At 37.0% G+C, this 20,359-nt stretch overlaps 1 protein-coding gene across 9 annotated transcripts in view; it reads left to right on the forward strand.

Annotated features, from left to right (window-relative positions):
• The window catches only part of dnmt3ab (DNA (cytosine-5-)-methyltransferase 3 alpha b), a 278,365-nt gene that overhangs the window by 113,497 nt on the left and 144,509 nt on the right, over nt 1-20,359 (forward strand). For all 9 annotated transcript variants that reach the window (XM_015348572.2, XM_015348605.2, XM_015348586.2 and 6 more), the window contains one exon: nt 13,580-13,949. In XM_015348572.2, the coding sequence (XP_015204058.1) occupies nt 13,580-13,949 (370 nt within the window). The remainder of the gene's footprint in view (nt 1-13,579; nt 13,950-20,359) is intronic.

Here is a 20,359-nt window from a genome sequence, read left to right on the forward strand (position 1 = left end):
ACTGTTCACATTTCTATTAAAATGTGCTTAGTACAAGTACTTTGCAGCCTTAGAATGGTGAAACTGTATGAGTTAGCACTGTAATGTTTAATATTGTAATCTTTAGCTTAGTTACATGTTATATAAACCAGGTGACAAGAGCGTTTGTCTAATTAACTTGTTAACAGCCTGCAGTTGGTTTTATATACCAGATGTCTTGTACGATACAATTTACAAGACACAGTAATTCTTCTAACATTTAATCATTAATTACACTTGAAATGAGGCCTGTGAAACAGCAGCAAAGCCTTTTTGGTGTGGTGAAGCCATTATATATCAGTACTTTTTATGAAGACTTAAAGCATCTGGTAGTGTGGTATTAGTTTATTTTCTACCAATAAAGTGCCGAAACTTCCAAAAAGCTGCTCAAAAATAGTTTAGATTGATTGACTTTAGATGTTTAAAAAGGGTATCATACCAAAACAGAGCAGCATGTTTAGGATTAATACTAAATTATTAAGTATATTTACTATAAACTGTATTTGTATAAATTTAAGTACAGTATTAATTTAGTAGTTTCACTCCTTGCTATTCTGTACAGATGAGCAAATATCCATACATCCAAGAAACTTCTAGTTCATTAATAGCTTCATGTAAAATGATGTGGGATTTTTTTCTTATGCACAAAGCTAAACTAAGCTTATGCACAAATTGTTGCAGTGGTTATTACATAACTCATGGATGGCGTATAACATCAAAATTAGGTCAGGTTTGGACATTTACATTTATCTGTTACACCTGAATTAGAATGTAGCAAATTTCAAATAACCGGCAGTAAAAAACAGAAGTCATTCACTGCTAATGTTAAAACTTATCTGTTTTTTTTTAATTAAAAGTATTTAACATTATCCTGATTTTTTAAAACAATAAATCTGGTTTTGGAACTGCACATTTGATCTGTTGCTATGCTACAGCGGAGCCAATTCTGTAACACATGACAAAAGTCTTGTAAAACAACAGCTTCATATTCTACTTCTTGCTTATTTCATCACCTTACCATAACCTGTTAAAAATAGCTGGAAAAAATATTGCTGCATTTCAAATGTTGAATTATTTAATTAACATTTTTCTTATCATCTCATCTTAAAATAATATTGGAAGGTTGTATCTTACATTCAGCAAAGTAAATATATAAGACTTTTGACAAAGATTAGGAATCGCAGTCCTAATGTTTCGACACTGAGTGGACGTTTATATCCATTCATCACTGGAGACACTAAACAAATATAATGCAAGGGAAGAAATGTAAAAATAGCTTTAATTTTCTAGTTGAAAGAAAAAATTCTAAGGTATTTTCTCAGTGTGGAGAACAGGTATTTAACAAATATTAAAGGATGTTCGTTTTTATACCAACTCCCTTCTATAATAGCACCACTTTTGTGTTTTATTAGTCATGTTTTTTTTTTCTGCTTGCAACCTGTGCACTTCCACCATTCTACCCTTCCTCCATTTCTGTTTCTAATGCCTATCCAAGCCTTGCCAGCATACAGAATGGAGACAGAGCTGTAATTTTCTGTCTCAAACAAGCTTTATATCGAACTATATGAAACACATTACCAAAACATTGTGGTTGAGTGTCATTGCAAGGTGGCATGGTGGGTAGCACAGCTGCCTCATAGCTCCAGGATCCTTGGTTCACTTGGGTATGCAGATACTGCTCAATAGGCCTATCACCTGACCCCACCTTGTATCCTGTGACTAAGGAACAGATAGCGAGCATTGCGCACTCTGTTTCTGTAGTATCTGACTAGTATTTTGTCAAAAAGAATGAGCTCTGGAAGCCAGTTTTGAAATTTCACTCCGCTCTGCAGAGTATTGTCAGAACTTTCTGGTTCATTCCCAGCTCTGCCTTCTAAAAAAGTAATTCAATGAAACTAAAGTACCTCCGGAGCTCATAAGTCCTACTTTTAGGGGAAGGATTAGGATGGATCTTAAGAGCTCATTTAAAAGATGGGAGAATGATATAATGGCCTCGCCCAGTCAGATGATCCTAAATGTGTTTTCCCTAATCCTCTCAAAACTTGGGTCTTTCCTTTCACCAGGTTTTAGATATCCTTTTGAAGTTTATCGTTTAAGGTGACAGGGAGCAGTAGCACCCCCAGAGAGAGAAATTTGCAGAATTAGTGTGATATGACCACACAGCTTAAAATAAATGTATGAAATAGGGCACACTTCATAAGTAAAAATCTGTCATATATATATAAATAGAAACCCTGTATGTTCATGTGCTATGAAAGTGTAGTTGTGTTGTTTAATCTATAGTAAGAATGAGGAAAAAAAAATGCATTCCTTAATATTCCATCTATTTTAAGCAATGAAGCTTTGATTAGTAATGACTGGTAAAAAAAGAAAACTTAGAAAATATCCTTGATATGTATGTGGAAGAGAATATTTTCTAAGTGTGAGAAGGGATTCAAAATGTACTGTTCCTATTAGCTCTCTGATATTTAGGTACTTATCATTTGGGTCTACTGTATATTTTTGTTTTCCACATTAGTTGAAAACCATAGGCTGCTTGGCCTTTATGGTTTTCAAAGACAATGGGAACTTCAAACAGCACCTTCCCTAATTAAATTTATATTTGAGGTGGACCAAAGAAATATCTTCTGCTTTTGTTCTTTTTAAAAATTCTTTCTCTTTACGAGATGTTTTTGCTGCTGTAACACTTACTGTACAGTATCGCTGGATATTGTCAAAATGCTGATTAAAATATATATTGTGATGGGTTTATTTATTTATGGGAAATTTAAATGGCATTTTGTAATCATAGGATACTTGTACTGTACTGGATACATGTTCTATTAGTCTCTGTTTTAAAAGCTTGTGAGTCTGTGATTTTTTAAAATAAAATAGACATAGAACCCCATAAGCTGAAAATCAGATTGGTATTTATGTTTTTTTAAAACAAATATAGGAATTCATAAAATGAAGTTGCATGATACAAGTAGATGCTGAACTTTTACTGTGATAATCTAGAAAAGAAGTAGAAAGAGATATTTACTGTACATTAGATATGTTATACAAGTGTTAGGTTTGTAAGATCAAAGTAATACAGTATCTTTTGGGTCCTAATGTATATAAAAAAATAAAATTATTTGAAAACCATTGAGGTTAGAAGCACATAAAATTTGTCTAAGGGAAGTTAGTTGACCTTTGTATACATATACTATTTAAAGGATCATATCAAACCTTCAAAATGTTTTAGTGAAATGGTGCCAGTGATGAAGGTTAATATTTGCCTTCAGTGGCCTATAACTCAACCTCGCCAAAGAGAAGGCCAGGCTGGTATGTCCATCCATGTTTCAGAGTGCCCTCAGGGTGTGTTTTTTTAACAACTTGCTCCAGCTCTCCTATTAATCTTTACTGTTCTGCATGGAAGTAGGAAGAGAATTCTTCCTTCAGATTTAGTGCTCAATATAAATTAAAGCATCAGACAGCACAAGAGAGTCATTATAGCTTGCAGGCAACCATCTAAGTGGAAGACTGAAATGAATCACTGTATGCATAGAAGGTCAGACAGACACAAGTTAAATGCTAAATATTCTCTAACAGGCGTGCTAGTATAAAATGATGTGTTCTGAGGAGTTCTCAGAATCATCATCCCAAGTGCTGTCTCTGCAACTCTGTATTTATATCATTATATTTTCTTGTAGCATTCAATGAATAAATGTTAAGAGTTCTGGTAAGCCACCTCTGTTATTACAGGCATGCTAATTACAGTATAACAGCTAGGTGTTGGCATTATCAAGATCACTGCACTAAATATAGTTGTTTTTAGATAGAGTGTTGTAACACTGAGAACAGCGTGCTTGGTTATACTCACGGATGTCCTTAAGACTACACTGCAAATTGTAGAAGAGCAATTTCATTGCAGAGGAGGGGTCTGTACTTAAGCACATTATTGTTGGATCAACTAGAGAAGTACTTCAGAGGTCCTTTGAATGTGGTATTTTAAGGTGCTCTTAATAAAAGATGCTTAGTCACACATACTGTATCTTCCTAGCCTAATACAGCCTGAATGCTGTATAATAATGAATTTTAATGCTTTGATGTTGTACTTGAAAAGACGCAGGGTTATACATTTGTATTGTGTAAAGCATATACTGAAAATGATGAATGCTGCAGGTACACTGAACAGATTGAAGCCTACTTCTTGTCTTAATGTCAGCAATAGTATTGTAGCTGACAGTCCCAATTCACATTCAGTCCTTTTAATATTATTCCACTTAAGGATTATGTTGCCAGGTTGTGACCCTGGTAAATCATTGATTTGTCCCCTACATAAAAAGGAGTTTATGTGGAAGAAACTGAGCCTCATAAACAATCTTCTTTCCTTAATGACAGTTGCATGGGAACACATTTTTCATTGGCTGAACGTACAGTATCTTTATTTTTTCAACTCAAGCTTGTGTATAAAGCACCTTTTTAATCCAGTTGACTGCCTTCCTGCTATTTAATGTTATACCATCATTAGTAGTTAATGATGCACCCCTTGAGGAACCTTTCTATTACCAGCTCAAAGGTCCAGACTAATAAAAATCTGTAGTAAACTAATATTTTACAGCTGGTTAAAAACCCATACAGTGTGCTAATGATTGGAAGGTGGATTCAGGAATTCCACATGTGATGGTAAATAAGGTGAAAGCAAATTGACTTTTTTTGAGATTCCTTGCTGAAGAGATACCCTTCTCAGTTAATGAGTTAAGCAGGGTTGTTTTTTTTTATCCTGTTGGTGCCAATGAATTTGGTCAGCGCTTTTAAAGAATTGATTGTCTAGACTTTTGTGGAAGCAACTGGGCTTATTGGCATTCACAGCCTGTTTTCATTCACTGACAGTAGCTAAACCTTAACTCCACTTCCTGTTAATAAAGAAGTTGGTACTGTGTTAGGTTAACATATCCTGTCAGCTAGCTTAAAAAATAACCTTATAATTTAGTCAACTAAATAAAATGTTTCATTTCATTTAGATTTGTATTTTTAGAACCAATGGTACTTACTCTTTAAGTATGCACTTGATATACAGTATTGGACTGTGTTTAAAAGGAACCTTCTTGTATAGCAGCTTTATATTAGCTATCAATTTTCATATTCACACACATGTGAAGCATAACATTAGGAAAAAAGACTGTTATAGAGCAAGGAATTTTCAGAATTTCTGCATAAAAGTGACCTAAAATGTAATCAGATCTTTATCTAAGTCATAAAAATAGATAAAGAGAACCCAATAAATCAAATAACACACTAAAGGATATACTTTTTCATTCATTTATAGATCAAAATGATCAAACTTTGAATGTCTTTGTCGGAAAAAGTATGCGAACCTAAGCTTTCTGTTACTGGTATGACCCTCTTGAGCAGCAATGACTTCAACCAAACGTTTACGGTAACTATCGATCAGTCCTGCACATCGGCTTGAAGGAATCTTGGCCCAATCCTCCTTACAGAACTGCTTCAACTCAGTGATGTTGGTGGGCTTTCTTGCATGAACTCCCTGCTTCAGAATCCAATATTTCTATTGGATTAAGGTCTGAACTTTGACTCAGCCATTCCAAAAGGCTAAATTTCTTCTGCTTCTTTGGATGACTGACTCGCGTGTTTAGGGTCATTATCTTGCTGCAAGACCAACCTTCTGTTGAGCTATAGTTAAAAGACAGATACCCTGACATTCTCCCGTAGAATTTGCTGGTACAATCCAGAATGCATAGTTCCGTCAATGGTGGCAAGCCATCCTGGTCTTGTTGCAGGAAAACAGCCCCAAACCATGATAATGCCACCACCGTGTTTCACTGTTGGGATAAGGTCCTTATGTTGGAATGCAGTGTTTGGTTTTCGCCAAACATAGTGTTTCTCATTTAAGCCAAAAAGTTATATTTTCGATTCATCTGTCCACAGAACATTCTTCCAGTAGTCTTCTGGCTCATCCAGATGGTCTGCCAAACTTTAAACGGGCAGCATTGGCTTCCTCCTTGCTATCCTCCCATGCACACTATTGTTGTTCAGTGTTTGCTTGATGGTAAACTCATGAACACTGACATTAGCAGATGCAAGAGAGGCCTTCAGATCCTTAGACGTTACCCTGGGGTTCTTTGTGATCTCCCGGAATATTATACACCTTGCTCTTGGAGTGATTTTTTTTGGACGACCACTGCTCGGGAGAGTAACAATGCTGTTTAATTTTCTCCATTTGTACACTGTCTGCCTGACAGTGGATTGGTGAAGCCCAAAGTCTTTAGAAATCGTCTTGTAACTTTTTCTAGCCTGATGAGCATCGACAACTCTTTTTATGAGGTCCTCAGAAATCTCCTTTGATCGAGGCATTGCATTCGTTCACAAACCTGTGTGATCAAGACCAGACTTTGGTAGTGAAGACTCAGGTTTATATATTTTTTTTAAATAAGGCAGGGCCACCCAAAATCACACCTCATTGTCATCCCATGGATTGACACCCCTGACTCTAATTATCCCCTTAACTGAACTGATAGTCCTAGAGGTTCACATAGTTTTTCTGACAAAGACATTTAATGTTGGATCATTTTTAGCAATAAATTAATGAAAAAGTATATCCTTTTGTGTATTATTCTTTTTATCTATTTTTATGACTTAGATGAAGATCAGATCACATTTTAGGTCAAATTTACAGTATGCAGAAATTCAGAACATTCTAAAGGGTTCACAAACTTTCTAGTTCCACTGTATATTTCATCCTGCCTATTTTTAACAACTGTCATTTTAGGATAAACTTAGATGAAGATCAGATCACATTTTAGGTCAAATTTACAGTATGCAGAAATTCAGAACATTCTAAAGGGTTCACAAACTTTCTAGTTCCACTGTATATTTCATCCTGCCTATTTTTAACAACTGTCATTTTAGGATAAATGTAAGAAAAGAATGAAAGCACACAAATCTAAAAGAAGTCTTTATTGCTACAAATGTATAAGATGCATTTCTTTAATGCCATATCTTAATACTATATATGAATTCACTGTCACTGCATTCTGTCTTCAAAGCCAAATCAGTAGATTCAGACTAATATCTCTTACTGTAATTTTACTACCACATAGTATTATAAGAGTACAGAGAATGGATAAATGACTGTTTGCCTATGGGTATTTACTGTCTGCCCTGGAGTGGATGCTTTATAATTCAGACGTTCACAGCCACTGCAGATTGCAGTGGCATGAAGGAGCCAGTCTGTGAAGCAGCCAATCTTTTGAGGAGTATTCACTGCATTCTTATGCTTCCATGCTAGCAATTTATCAATTCGAAGTGGACTGACAGAAATAGAAAGCTCTTTGTTAAGTAAGAAAGGAAAGGCCGCTCCAGAGTTCCACATCGTGGAAAAACCTCCTCTGGGAGTGGTGCCGCAATTTACAGTGCCTGCAGGGCTCAAATCCAAGCTGCAGGGGCTGTTCCCTCCACCAGTGGTTCAAGTTAAAATGAGTGGGACTGGCCATTTGCCATGAGGTGATAGGCATGGCAAGCGTCAGTGATCCATGTTCCTGAGTTCTTGCAGCAATGAGCATTGCCTGCCAACATGAGCCTGGGCTGTCTCCAGGTAGGAGGTACCCAGCCAGGTGGTGGGGTTGTGGAGAGGGGAGTTCTACAGTATGTGCATAACTCTCGTGACAGCTCAAGTCTTATACTTTGCATCAGACCAAGTTAGTGGCTGAAATACCGGTGTGGGTTTGAATAAATCCTGGCGTTTCCAAAATTGCATTGTGGGGAAAAAACAAATCAAAATCAACCGTGGCTTCCAAAAATGATTTAGAATAAGATATGATCTGTACACCTTTTTGTATTAGTAATAGATCATTGAAATATATTCTTGTAGCCTGGCTCAAGTGGCGGAGATCTGTGGTCATGGGTGTGAGGCTTGGGTCATGATGGTAGCTGGGTTGATGGGGATTCCTCAAGCAGCAGCGCCCAATGGGCTGAGCACCCCAGAGCACAGTGTGGGAGTAGTCGTGGATCTCTCGCTCTCAGTAACTCAGTGACCCCTGTGGCCTGCTGGGAGCTTATAGGCATGAAGTTCTGTCAGTGAGGCTAATAGCGATCAGCACAGACCACTCTGTAAAGTGTTAAAAGGCAAGGGCTCAAAGCTACAAACGGAGACACACAATTAAGAATGCCTGAGTTAGTTACAATCAGGTCGTTATAACTAAAATAAGTGCCAATTCTTATATTTAAAAAAAAAAGAAAATATCTGATTGGCGATGTATTCCTGGCAATTAGAATGAAAATGCGTTTCTCGTAGGGCTACCCTTCTTATTTGCCTTGATTCTGTTCAAAGTCTATTAGAAAATGTAATTAAATTTAAAGACTTTTTCATAGTGTGTATAGCAATTATTTATAAGTTGAAATTGCATTAATACCCAGTGTGTAACTGTGTTTAGCACTTACATGAGATATTAATGAGCTATTATTTATTTAATAAATGCCTGGCATTGCTTTTAATGCTCCACTTTTAGCTCAGCAAATTAGTCTTTAATGTAACACCAGAAAAGCTATTGCACCATAGATTATTCCCCTGGGTTTTAGTGTCAATAACTAAGTGAAATAATGACTCTAAAATATAATCATAATTACAAATGTCATGATACTGTACCTTATAATGTCTCTGAGTGTTAAAAACAGCTAATAGAAATTGCTGCTGAACACTGAAGCTGTCTGAAGCAACTAGCTAACATTAAGAGCAACTTAAGAGTATTTTGTGTTTTCACACTGTGGTACTGTACATTGTGCCTACAATTGGAGCAGGTTAATGTATCCTTAGATCCAGCGGTTACACCTTTTAAGAACACTTGTAAACATGAGGGAACCAACCAGACCATGTAGCCTTTTGTTTATTTTGTGCATTTGTAAATATACATTCATTTAGTGTAAACTTTTGTCCTTTAGTTGGATTTTGAATACTTGTATAAGTTTCCCTTGTAGTCTTCTCTATTCAAGAATAAAATGTTTCACTTCCTTCAGCCTGTAAGTAGTAAGTTCCTTTAAGGCCCAGAATGTATCTGGTTGGGTCTCTCTGGACTGATTCCAGTGCAGCAATATCTTTTCTAGAACATTGTGACCAAAATTGTACTCACCATTCTAAATGAGGCCTTACTAGTGTGTTACAATTTTAACATTATATCCCTTGATTGAAATGTTACACTCTCCATATAGCCCAATATTTTGTTTGCCTTTTTTATTGCTTTCCCCCAATTTGTTTTATTTTTGAGAAATCCATACAGTAACATGAAATGCTTGCAGTGGTTCATTAACTGTAATCTAAGTACAAAGTAAAACATCCAGTGACACAAAGAAAGTGCAAATCTCATTCTTATTATTGATCAAGATTACCTAGATATTAATTCTTAAAATTAATGTGTGACATAGCTGATTTGGTTATATTTCTGTTAATGGGCATCGTGATCATCAGTAATTTGTGAAAACACATTCCTTTATTTTAGATGCCAGCCAACCTACGTAGAGTTAGCTGATCAAGAATAATTATGACACTGATTTTCTTAACTGGTATATGTTAATTGTAAGGCAATAGCACGGCTTTATTGCTTACAGAACCATGTGGTGCCATTTTAGTTTTGGAAATTATTAGAAAAAAAGTTTTTTCCATTATATAATATTTAGCTAAATGTTGCACCATATGTGTTAAGAGAATGCTAGGCAAGATACAAATGATGAGAATCAGGTAAATGTTTCTATTAATTGACCTTTATTGCAGAGTGTTTACTGTTTGAATTAAGTCTTTTGTTTAGGCAGTGTAGGTTATACAGAAGGTACTGTAGGTCTTATAGGCAGGTAGGAAGAAGATGTTCTTTTTAGAGTAATGAGCTTTCTGTAAAGTTGCAGAGACTAGACTGGCATGCACATTCATTCATACCAAAACACTCTTCAATTGTATCAAGTGCATCTCGGTGGAACTTATTTTAAAGAAAACACAAAAAAAGGGTATATAGTATAATGTTACCCTTTAATTTTCTAGGACCTACAAAGAGCCGGTAGAATTTCTAGACTCTACAGACTATTTTTAGGGAACACCAGGTAGGATTGTGCCACTGCCACCCATCTGGTGGTTTATTAAATCATAACAGTAAAACAAACAACGCAGCCCTGCTGACTGTGCAGAGACATCATTTTATTAATCACTGTGTATGTTTGAAGAGACCTACACTTCAAGCTGGAAAGCTTATCAGTTTCACATGGTGAGGCTGTTAACCTGTATCTGTTTTTATCTGTGCCATATGTTGTATAGTTAATTTCTTCTGGAGTGTTCGGTAACACAGTATATATATTCTTTTTAAAGGGTGTGTTATTGTACCTGATTCATATCAAAGACCCCAATAAGAAATCTTAAGATGTACTGTAGTATGATAGATGCAGTATATACTTGATTGATACCATAAGGGAAATTGCAGTGCAACAGCAGGTTTAAATACACAGTAAAAATTTTATCCTTTGCCTTTGTGTTGATTGCATTTTGGATTGTCAGTCTGAGCACATTTAATGATGTCATAAAAGGTACATAGCAAAATGTTAATGGCTAATGGCAAAATAGTAATTTTACTGGATGTCAATAGCAGTCCTCTAAAATCCATAAATATCTCTATAATACCATGTTACTGCTAGTATTCCTTCACATCACAGAAGAAATAATGTGTAAGTGTTTTTTTTAGATCCAAAGAGCAAGTTTGCAGGGGAAGAAATAAGTGAAATAGGGACTAAAGGACTAACAAATGTTCCAAGGCTGAAGTATTGTTTTAGGAGATGTAAAATATTTAGGAAAAACTCAATCTTGTACAGTAAACAGTGTATTGTACAGTATGTGTGGGCACAATTTGTGTTTCCAGTTCTGTACCAGTACGTACAGTACAGTATGTATCCAGGCATTTTCTTAACGTGGAATGTAAATTACCCTACTTCAACCAACAAGCAATTTCAAATTGGCAAAACCCTAAAATCTCTGTATTAGCCGTGTCCTTACCTCAGCTTAAATATGGCAGAGTTGACGAGGGAAATCCTGTGGGTGAAGCTTCACATTAATATATAACATAGTATTTTTACACACCCATCTTTTCCAGTGTTTCTAGTGTACACATCTAATGAGAGAAGTTGATGAAGTTGAGAAGTTTTGATGAAGGAAAGCTAGTGCGGGCTGACAGTCTCCAGTGGTACCTGAGGACTGTGTGTTCTGCAGCCTCAGTGCTGGCAAGGCCCCTCTGTGGCTGTGTTCTCAGGGGCAGTGCTGTTTAAGCCATCTGTTATACCATTGAAGCTCAGGATATAAAACTTTGAAAAGACAGCCAGGAGCCCCCTCCATCTCTTCCGTTCCTCATATCTGTCCAGTCAGCGTTATTGTCATTTGCAGGGTTTGGTCTTACTGTATTTTCTCTTCCTGACTGTTTCAGAAAAAAAACAGTGGGATTCGTATGGCGTCTATGATCATGATTGTTAAAGTTGGCACTGTTCGTTGTTGTTTGCATTTGAATATCCATCCATACATTTTCGTTCACTGCTTCATCCATTATAGGGGTTCGGGGGAACCTGAGCCTATCTCAGCAAGCAACAGGTCCAGGACAGGACACCAGGCCCTCGCAGGGCACACATAGACACAGACACGCACACCAGAGCCAGGGTTGCCAGAAGCTAATTAACCTTCCAGTACATCTTTGGACTGTGGGAGGAAACTGGAGCACCTTAAGAAAACCTAGGGAAAACATACAAACTCCATGCAGCCACACATTTAAAGGTTTTTCTTTCAGTATGAGCCAAGTTATAACAGTAGTGAAATGTTCCATAAGAATTACAGTGGGAGCTGAAATGGTCTGTGGACTGTATCCAAGCGGTCGATTCTAAATAGCCTTTGCATAGCACCATGGCATTGCTGTGCCAGTCTTGTTCTGACTTTGCTTATGTGGAGTTTGAAATGGCGGTTCTTTTTCCAAGTGAATCAATGCAGATAGGAGCATTTCTGTTCTGAGGATAGGCTGATTCTGTTTCTGGGATAAAGATTGAAATGTGTTTAATGGTCCGATGCCTGTCAGTAAGATGTTACCTATTTTGTTATTATCAATAATATGAGTCAACAAGTGGCCTGATTATACCAAAATGTAAATTAATTACATTTGTCCTCCCTGAAATTATAAGGGCGCATATAGACAGTTGTGTTACTTAAGTGACAATGCAAATGTGAAGCAGCAATATCAATAATTCATTTTTTACAAACAAGATTTGACTATGTTCTCTTCATTAGAAATTTGGAAACATAACAAAAGTGTCCGATTTTACAGTATGAGTGACCGTTTTGTGTAATATCTCAGCACTTTCTCCCAGATGAGTTTCAGAATTTATTTTGTGTGAAACTAGGCATGTCTCTCTTTTACTATCCAGCGGTTAACAATAGTACAGACTATTAACAACGGAAGTGCTGTGAGTTCTCACAAAAGAGCAGACTGCTGTCTTTTGTTTGTTTTTATTTTAATGATAGCAGTTGTGGTATACGACTGTCTTTGTATTGAATGGGCAGACTAATTGCGAGTGTGGCTACGTTTTGGTCATTTTTTCCTAATGAGCTACTTAAAGAGGTACAGACATACAGTATATGAATCACAACTGGGAACCCCTAATCTATCTGACTGTGAGGTTGTGTCCCAATATCTAAATGGCTATCATTTCTTTTGTAGGAGAATGCCTTCAAATTGTGGTGTTCTGACAATGTCAGTATGTCAAGGCAACCAGTTAAAAACACAGTGGAGGCTTTTTTAGGTATTTAAGCCAAGCTTAGGCTACATTCATGATCATGAATGTTTTCTCTCTGACAAGCACTACTTTACACTTATGTGAATGTGTGTGAACTGTATTTAAAGCATAAACACACTCATTTGTACTGCCTTTTTACATTTCTCCTGTGGACATCGCTAGGAACAATGTGATGAACTCTTCATGCAAGTGAGATACTTATTGCATTATTTAGTGTCAGGCTCATGGATTACACAGAAGAAGTGTCAGTTTTGTGGTAAGATGGCTTCAGATCACCTTGAAATGCTAAAGCCTTAAAGATTCACCGATATGTGAGTGAAAATGAATCTAAGGTTTCCTCAAGATAACTAATGTATTATACTGAAATGCTAGTCTGTATTCTACTCATTCTTAAAACATTTAGAAACATACAGTATATGTTATGCAATATAATACTGTAATATGGGCCAGATTTATTCAAGGAATTTGAAGTATTTTTCCACATGCTACAAGGTATTTGTTATCTGTGTGCTGGACAAAAACATATCTGCACCATGTTGTTTCTTTCAGAATACATTTTCTATTTGTCCATGAATTCATTTGAAGAATTAAACCAAATTGAGCCACTATATGTGTCCTATTCCCACTTTGCCCTAAGTGGTAGATGTGAACACATGAGCTCAATATTGGAACAGTGGGTCTATTGACTGTCTGAAATACACTGTAGTCTCGGATTTCTTTCAAATTTCTGTTGTCCCTTCCGTAAGAGTAATCTATTTCCTCTTTCTTTCTCCTTAAGGTTAATAGCTGTGAGACATCAAAGGAAGACGTAGGGTCCAAGTGTCATGCGAGTGTGGAAAGCCAGTCCTCAGAGCAGGTGCACAATGGAGATGTGGACAGTCACCCTGGGGACACTATTGCTGCCTCCTCCAAGCAGGGCAGGAACATCCCTGAAAACGGGGTCCCCAGAGAATCTGTCCGAAGGTCTGAAGAGCTTCCGGATCAGGAGGCCCAGGGACAGGGATACAGGAAGGGGAGACCAGACTCTTCCCTGGAGAATGGCTTTTCAACTCCCCCGGATGACCAGGACTCGGAGAAAGATGGGGAGCAAGTGCCACCCACTCCCCGAAAAAAGCGGGGAAGACGGAAACTTGAGCATCCCGAGAAACGTAAGTTAAAATCTGATTCCGTGCTTTTAAAGCTGCGGAAGACCTTGTGCTCTGTCCCTCGCTGGTCTTTGTAAACATGGAGACAGAATTAATGCTAAATACTTCTATTAGGTCTTTTTGTAATTCTAAAAAGGATTGCTGATGTGGTTGACTCTCCAACTAACTTATTTATCGTAGTTTAATACAAAATATTTTATGTGTACAGTCCAATGGCCACAGCGTTTACCACCCTTTAACCTGGTGTCATCACACCTCAGAAGCACAGCAGGCCTGTGCCTGGTCGTACAAAGGCAGAAGAGTTCTAGAGAAAACCTAGGTTGCTGCTGTAAGTGGTGTTGGTGAACCAGTAGGTAGCACTACTCCTTCTTCTAAACTGGTGCCCCAGTATGGTTGTTGTGCTTTGGATGAGACATTAAAGCTTGGGCCTGACTACTTGGTCATTAAAGGTTCTGCTTTGTTTGTAAGAGTTCTTAAGAGTTCTTAAGAGTAATAGGTGTTATAAAAATAATAATAATAATAATATTAATAATAATAATAATAATAATCGCTTACACTTATATAGTGCTTTTCTGGACACTCCACTCAAAGCGCTTTACAGGTAATGGGGACTGCCCCCCACCAACACCAATGTGCAGCTTCCACCTGAATGGCGCGACGGCAGCCATAGTGCGCCAGAGCGCCAGGATATTCAGTATCCTGGACACTCCCTCACTAAATTTTTCCATTCAGAAATTTGGTTCAGAAGGTTCTTGTGTCTCCACCCAGTCTGCTGTGTAGTGGGGATGCTTGTGCAGAAAGACTGGGTTCTGCACAGTGGTGGATGAAGTATGTGCCCTCATATATGTGAGGAACTTTGGAATCTTGTGTTATGATTCCATCATTCCAAAGATTTTTATGAAAATCATCATAAAAACACAGAGCATTAGTTATTAATTAATTTCCCATGACTTCTAATATTACATTGCTGTCCGTTGAGATAGAACACTTGTATTGATGCTATGGTTTTCAAGAGAGGTGGGCTTTGTTTTGTGTCCGTCCATTATGTTCTAAAGATGACAGTTGTGCTACAGTAATTGTGATACAGGAAGCTGTTAGTACTTGGTTGTGTCTAAAAACATTTAATGTATTGAAAAATCAGATAACGGTGTTGCCGTTACTAGAGTTAAAATTGTAAACCCCTCACACACTTGCGTGTTGTACCCAGATAAGAATTCACTCGTGTCACACTATGAACAAGTGGGCTGGTCTCAGGTTCACAGATGTATAAAGTATACATATGCAAGAACCTACAGTATTTATACTGACCTTACTTCTTCTCTTATTCAACCCACAATCTGAAGTGGGTCATTGGTGGCCTGTGTTTGTGGAGTGAAGTTATTCAGGTTGCTTTGCCAGAGTGAAAGCCCTTTAGAAAATATGCTCAATGATGAACATTTGAGAACACAGCATTTAGTTAAGTCACGGACCTGCCAGGATTGCTATGGTAATTGCCTCCTTTACCAAACAAGGCTACAAAGCCAGCAGCATCATTTTGAAAAAAAAAATCTAATGATGAATGCTGATTCTGAGTTCATGCCCCCAATTTTTTTAATCATTCTAATTTCTTCTGTGCATCTGTTTTCTCAGTTAATTGTTCTTACAGATTGAAATGTGTGGAGCAATTTATTTGATAATGATAATTATAAGCACAAATAAGAACACTTTATTCCAGTTAAGGTCTAATGATACACTATCTTACTTTACTTTCTTTTATCTAGTCTGCAAGACAAATGATAGGAATACCTGTTTGGCATGGAAATAAATTTCTATTTTGTAGTTCATAGCCTTTCCAAGGTTTTGAGTTCCATTATTGCAAGTACACATTTATGCACAGTATGTGTGTGGTTAGCATTAGTTGGTTCCCTGAATTTCAAGCAAAAGCAGAAAGTACAATGTTTGCAACAAGCCTTTCAAGGCTCTTTAAATATTAACCTTTTTTTCTGGATTTAAGTAACTATTCTTAACATTGCAAAAAAATTTGGCACGCCTCTGAAATGACTCATTGAAGAAATCGAGTAACTAAGCACCTAGCGTAGAGCAGGATAGGATCTCTTTTTTTCATCAGTGAAAATTAAATATTTACTTTGTCTTTTAGAGTTTACTATAAGTTAATGAGTAATTTTGTCAGTAAATAACAACACAAGTTGGAAATTCAAGGGAAAATGTGAACAATAGCCTATCAAGCCTATTTTGTATACCAAAACCTCAAATTGTGTGTTATTCCAATGAAACTGTGGTCTTGTTACAAAAGTTGGATTAAGCAAATGATACATTACAATAAAGCAATATACAATACAACAAAAAGGAAAAGAAAACAAAATTATTGCTTTGTGTCATAAATAATTTTGCAAATAAGCAAAGACAGAGAAAACAAATGTTTCCTTTTCATTTAACAGATGGATTTAGGAGTTGTTCTGTGTTCATTTAATTGAAAAATGTTTGTGGCTCATAATGGCATAACATTGCGGCTCAGAGTTAAAAAATAAAATGAAATCACATGCAGTGACTCTCCTTTTTGGACCGTCATAAATAAATAAGCATTAAAATAGTGAACAACAAAAATCCAGCAGCTTTATCACTTATAACATACTACTGTAGATGTTTGTGTAAGACAATGTCTTTTGAATTCCTAAGTGATAAATGAGAATTCCTCCTTTAGAAAATGGAATTAAGAGTGCATTAAACTATTTAAATAAGCTCTTGAGTTCAGTTGACCTCAAACTATGTCTCTAGGTTTTGGCTTGTAATGTTAATGTAATAATTAGTGCAGAAACATCTAGATTATGCATTTCATTCAGCACTCCCACTGCCCAGCAGATCAGGGAGGGAAGGGAGAAACATTTTCACCATGTCAGAATAAGGGCAAACATTAGGAAGACCAGCTTGTATAACCCGAGAGTGGAATTTTGCCAGTTGACACCCCTACACCTTGAAAAACTACCACTGGATCTTTAAATAGAAATATTGCTATTTAATGTGAATTGAAATAAGAGCTGCTTTCTACTTGATTGCAGTACTATAGTCTTATGCTCCATAAAAAAATGTTCTCCCCATATTCTAAAATATATACAGATATTAGTATGAAGTGACAGAAGATGCTGAAGAAGTACTGAATTTATTTCTTTAATATGCTTCGATTCTGCAATTAGTTTTTACTGTGCATCCTCCCCATTTGGAATCAGTAATAATTTCTTAGTGGGACGTCATGGCAGCGTTTGCTTTTCCTGAGAGCGGAGAGATCCCTGCTCCGCCCCCTGCAATGCTGGGGTGCTGAGGTCGGTTGTGCGCCACCTCTTGGGGAGTCCTGCTCACAGTCAGCTAATGACAGGATCAGGGCTCGAAAGCAGAACATCTGGATCACAGAGCCCAGCATGAGCTTGGAGTGGGGTTTACTTGGGAGCCTGAGAATTCGCAGAGCCTTTGGGTTATTTGTTGTTTTCTTTTTCATCGAGACAATAGTATAGAAAAAAAACTTATTTCAGGCGAACCCTAGCTGCATTCTGTGACACAGATCCTTGTCTCAGTTTTTTTTTTTCATATTCATATAGATGCTGTTCCATTGTGTAATAAAACATTGGACATGAGCTATGGAATTGCCACACCCTCTTTGTTAGTGGATATTATGTGATTGTCCTTTATTTATATATTCTACAGTGTACATACCCTTTAACTAGACTACTTAGTATTCAGATCAGTTCTTTAGGCATGGTTTGTTAAATATTTTGAGGTTTCAGATTGAAAAGCTGTTTAGTTTCACCTGAATAGATTATACTGTAAATAGTGGGGAAAGATGTCAGTTATTTTTAAATACAGTACAGTATAATACAAACAGACTTGTAATGTTTCACACTTCCCGGAAATGATTAAATTGTATATTAACATTACGGCCATTCCCTCTCGTAGGACGTGATGCAATTAACGTGTGACGTGTGACAGTCACCCCCTTCACTAATACACCAGTAACTGCTATTCTTCCAATCCATGTGCAACATGTAGTTGTGTGGTTCAAAATATATATACTGTATATTTTTACAATTCTGCTCATGCTTTTACTGCTACATCATCAGCTGCCATTTGGCAAAGTCTGACGGGTGTGAAATGCTTCACTTTTAATTCAAAATAATTCTCACCTTATTCTTAGTGTCTTAGCGTCCCCGACTTTTTTATCTATTTGATCTCTTTTATATTATAAGATAAAGTGGCAAAAAAATCTTCTGAAACTGAAGGACAAATCCATTACAATGACAGCTTAAATTCAATGGAAGAGGAGCTTCCCTTAATGCTTTTTTTTCTTTAAAGCTTTATCTTGAAGTGTGGGTGATGATTTGCGCGTCATTCCTGAGGTTTCCAAGGCTACCCCACTGTGCTGGCAAAACGCAGTACTTACGTCTTTGTTTGGTTTTTCGACTGAATGTGTCAGGGCAGTTAGGGAGATGCTTGACAGAGAAGATACTGACCAATTAAATCAGCCTGCAGTACTGCTGTGATTCTGTGAGAGTTTTGGAAGACCTCATTTTTAACCCTTTTGTAGGTGGTGGCTAATCCTGAAAATCACTTCCTTTTCTCACAGTTCATTAAAATTCTCTTGATCAAATCTGAGCACGATTTATCTGATTGGGGAAAGTCTCAGTCATTTTGTTACTCAGTTGACCAAGCAAGAAACCCATAAATCTACACAAAAACATACAAAAAATATATATTTATATGTGTTCTACATTATTTGGAAAGCTACAATGAACAAAAAAGATTGGAAAACTAGTGATTATTTAGGGTCAACTGTATGTCCAATTGCACAAATCAGATACATTGTTTAACCTAAACAAGGTTAGGAGAAAGAGTACCTATGTTTAATATTTGCATTTTATTCTGCATTCTGTTATTATTATTAATGTATTTTTGTGTATATCTACTTCTGGTATTGCCCTGCAGTCTCTGGATCAAGTATGATTTTGAATTCCTGGAATGATAACCCGGAGACTTCAGGAGTACAGATAGAGAAAACTGGCATACAATCTAATTTAAGGTGCAGATGCTATGAAAATATTTAGGATTTACTGTAATTTTATTCACACATATTACAACTTGCGCAGCATTTTTCACTGTATGAAATGAACAGAAGGTATATGTAACGTTTATTTTTTTGATGCTCTTCGTATGTGTGGCCATACCCTTTTTCTTTGTGTGCGTGGGGGGGTGGGTGGTTAAACTTAATTAGAAAGAGATGGTTGAGTATGTGGACAATGCATGAATTTTGCACAGTGAATAGCAGACAACAAGTGACAGATCTAGTACTTAGATGTGTAAATAAGTGTCATTCATATTATACATCTGCACACACTGATCGACATCTGTTATTTTATTTTTAAAACGTGTATTTACACTCTATTGTTTATATGATTCTAGGTTGACTAAACCAGTAAGAGCTCATTTATCACTGAAACCTTGTGATGTTTGCTTGCCCTCCATACAAAAGCATGATGTTGCTACGGTTACGGTTAGCTGAAGGTTGCCCGGAAACACTTTTATAGCAATAAAGCAAATTAACCCATTGAGAATGGGGACCCTTTTACAGAGGGATCTTGGTAATAGAGGTTTTTGTTTAGTTTTTTTTTTTGCATGTTATGTTTATACATGCAAGACGACATCTGTGGGATTGTATTGATTTTAAAGTTTGCAAAGGTGCTTGTTTCGGTTATTCAGACATACAGTATGCAGTTTCCTTAGATCTTTTTCTGCATTTTGTTTACATGTTTTGTCCTGTTTTTTTATTCCACATCATGGCAAAGGAATGCCAAAGTGTACATTTATCTGACATGTACTTTTTTTGACATGCAAATGGGCACTGTTATTTGCATTCAGACATCAGTGATAAAGATCGAGTTTTTAATAAATGGATTAAATCGATTGGCCTTTTTTGATCCAGGTTTTTTTGTCTTACTCCTGAGAGGAATGGGCTAGATGTAACCGAGTAGTAAGTGGACTCTTAGTGACAGGTTGCGGGTTCTTGTCCCTGCTGCAGACCCTGCTGTTCTACCTTTGAGTGAGGTACTTTACCACAATTGCCTCAGTCCACCCAGCAGTGTCAGAGGGGACCAGTATTGCTGGGGGTGATTCCCACAATGCATTGGCATTCCATCCAGGGGAGGAGTCACGTTCTCCCAGTCCATTTAATACCACGGTAACCATTGAGCTGTGGATTCTGTGGACTGATAAGTTGCTGTGGGTACGGTATGGACTTTGACTCCTGAGGTGATAGGTAGTCTATCAATTACTATACAGTATGTACTGTATAGTATTGATTGTTTTTTTGGGGTGGCAAAGTGGTGCACTGGTTAGCGTTGCTGCCTCACAGTGCAAAGTCCCTGGGTTCA

This window comes from Lepisosteus oculatus, chromosome 2 (genome assembly GCF_040954835.1).
Source record: "Lepisosteus oculatus isolate fLepOcu1 chromosome 2, fLepOcu1.hap2, whole genome shotgun sequence".
NCBI lineage: Eukaryota > Metazoa > Chordata > Actinopteri > Semionotiformes > Lepisosteidae > Lepisosteus > Lepisosteus oculatus.